General features: G+C 54.0%; 2 protein-coding genes across 2 annotated transcripts; both read left to right on the forward strand.

The window, feature by feature from the left end:
* The first annotated feature begins 13 nt into the window (after positions 1-13).
* Positions 14-1,260, forward strand: PPTG_18390 (hypothetical protein). Its single transcript, XM_008916435.1, has one exon. The coding sequence runs from the start codon at positions 24-26 to the stop codon at positions 1,113-1,115; it is 1,092 nt and encodes a 363-aa protein (XP_008914683.1). The 5' UTR covers positions 14-23; the 3' UTR covers positions 1,116-1,260.
* Positions 1,261-2,156: 896 nt separating this feature from the next.
* Positions 2,157-2,620, forward strand: PPTG_18391 (hypothetical protein; the record flags this gene model as incomplete). Its single annotated transcript, XM_008916436.1, has 2 exons — positions 2,157-2,456; positions 2,561-2,620. The coding sequence occupies 2 exons, from the start codon at positions 2,157-2,159 to the stop codon at positions 2,618-2,620; spliced, it is 360 nt and encodes a 119-aa protein (XP_008914684.1).
* Between the last annotated feature and the right edge of the window lie 63 nt (positions 2,621-2,683).

Here is a 2,683-nt window from a genome sequence, read left to right on the forward strand (position 1 = left end):
CGCACCGCTTTTTCGACGACGAAATGAAGGATGTACATTATCCTCTGTTCATCTACCACACGCACTACAGTCGCGAGTTCGAACACAGCTTCTACCCGTCTCCTCCTGCAAACACAACGTCCGCGTCACTAGGCGAACAGTACGGATACTACTTCTTCTCCAACTGGACGTCTGATAAACCGACTGATCCGTTCACCAACAAGAGAGGAATCGTCGTGCAGCTTCAACATGCCAATCCGTACTACGATGATTCGTATGCAGTCAACAGCGCTAACATCGGACCGTACGGAGACGCCATCACGTACGAGTTCCTACCATATCTCGAGAAGAAATTCCGTGGTATTGGTGAAGGATGGGCGCGTACAATGTACGGCGGGTCCACTGGCGGCTGGGAATCCTTCGCCGTCCAGGTCTACTATCCCGAAGAGTACAACGGTTGCTGGTCGTTCTGTCCTGATGCGTTCGACTTCCACAGATTCCAACAAGTGGATCTCTTCGCTAACAAGAACGCTTACTATGCTCGCGGTGACTGGACTCAGAAGGACCGCGGTGCTAAGCGTAACTATCTCGGTGATATTCGAGAAACGATGGCCGAAGAGAACCACCACGAACTCGCGATGGGCTCACGAGGACGTTCCGGTGGTCAATGGGATGCGTGGCAAGCCGTGTATTCTCCGTTAAACAACACGGACGGCTACCCTGCTGCCGTTTGGGATAAACTTACAGGTGAGATCAATCCACAAGTCGTAGAATACTGGGAAGCGCACTACGACGTTCGTGCCAAGCTCCAGCGTGAGTGGCACGCCCGGGGACTCGGTCACAAACTCGTCAACAAGCTGCACGTGTACGTGGGCGTCACCGACAGCTACTACCTGAACGACGCCGTTTTCCTGCTTGAAGACTTCTTGAAGACCACTACCGAGCCGTATTACAACGGTTCTATCGTGTACGGCGTCACGGACGGCCGTGGATACGAACACTGCTGGACAGGCAGCTTCGATCAGTCGCTGTCGCTTGGATGGCAGACTGTCAACCAGCGGATGACCCCGCAAATGGTTGATCACATCGTACAGTCAGCACCCGAAGGCGCAGATCTGAGCTTCACCTCGTACTGATCCCAAGCTAGATAGTTGCAAACTTTACAAGGTTGCAATAGTTGTCAATAAACCTGGTGTTGAAACAGTACACCCGTCGAAACTCTTAAGTGTTGACGCTAAGGACGCTCTGCTGTCGAGCATCACCAGACCATTTTCTGGTCGAATACTCCATCACGAAGAACCACCCGCATTCGTTGAAGAGGTCGTATGCAACCTGCCTGAGTTTCAAGTTGAGACTTGAGAGGAGCACCATCAGAACTGGCGTGGCTGTCTTATCCGGTAAGTTTCCAATCCGTGAGCCACGACTCGTGACTCCGCTGTAAAAGCTGCGCGACGTTGAAGTCAACATCAGCGCAACTTTCCTCTACCAGCATCACCCAGCCAGGCATGCGTACTCAGCTGAGTATTAATCTCGGTCTTAAATGATACTAGTAATCGATGTACGTGACCACCTCAACACGACTCGATTATGATTAATTTTGGCGTAACGTGTTGCAGTCTAACGATAACGTTTCTACGCCTCGTTATTAGTGCGTAGCGAGGTGTCTACGCCGGATGACTTGACCGACTTGGCCTCTTTCGCGAGGCACAGACTGCCACCCTCTTGGTTTAGAGGGTAGCGCGGTGGTTCCCCATCGAGCACGATTGTCGGGTGGATATCATAGAGATGATCTCCAGCAACGGAGCACTGTCCGACGCGTTGTATCTTATCTGGTGAAGCGAAAGCGTCTGCGTGCAGTGCATGCATTGCATTGGATCACAAGTGTAACGTGTATCCTTCAGGCTCCAAATGTCTTGGTCATCGACCTACAGAGTCAGCGGATCGCTGCCGTTGACCAGCTTGTCATTTTGGTGGAGCTGTCTGTTTGGAGCGCCCGGTCTATCCGTCCGAAAGTGACCACGGCTGTCAGTGGCGCGGCTGGCGACGTCCCACAAGAGCTCACCACGACGACCGTCTGGCGCATAGAATCCGACCAGCATAGTCTCCGTTATCATCCCGATCCATGCCACCATTGCCATTCTCCAATTCGCGTCAAAGCACTCGAACCGTCCTTGACCATGAGCACTCGATCCGGTCGTTCGGGAAGTATCCGCTCGGGTCGGTCCGCTTCGCGCGCTAGAGCTCCGTCGTATCCGCGCAAACCGTCGACCTTCAAGTCGTATCGACCGCCACAGGATCAACGACGAGGTGGATTGGCGATCCGAGGCAGTCGCGGCAAGCAGAACATGCTCTTCACAGACCAGCAGATGGCCGACGACCTGCTCGCCACGGTCCCGAAGCTACACGCCGCGATTGCGATGAACGCACGGGTCTGGCACCGCAAAGGACGCAAGGACGGCGTCACCACGTATCAACTGGTGCCGAGCGGCGATGGATCAGACGACTTGGATCTGGCGTACGCGTCGCTAGCCACGACGGAGATCAAGTGTCATTTGAACGAGGTGCTCAACGTTCTCATCAGTCACGAGTCCAGCGACTTCCAGAGCACCATGTCGGCTCTCTGTGGCGACAAGTTCCGTGACGGACGCGTGGTATTCCAACAGCGTTGCCACCTTTCCGAAGAATCACGAGAAACGCTGTCTGG

The sequence above is a fragment of the Phytophthora parasitica genome (genome assembly GCF_000247585.1).
Source record: "Phytophthora parasitica INRA-310 unplaced genomic scaffold supercont2.84, whole genome shotgun sequence".
NCBI classification, from domain to species: Eukaryota; Oomycota; class Peronosporomycetes; order Peronosporales; family Peronosporaceae; genus Phytophthora; species Phytophthora nicotianae.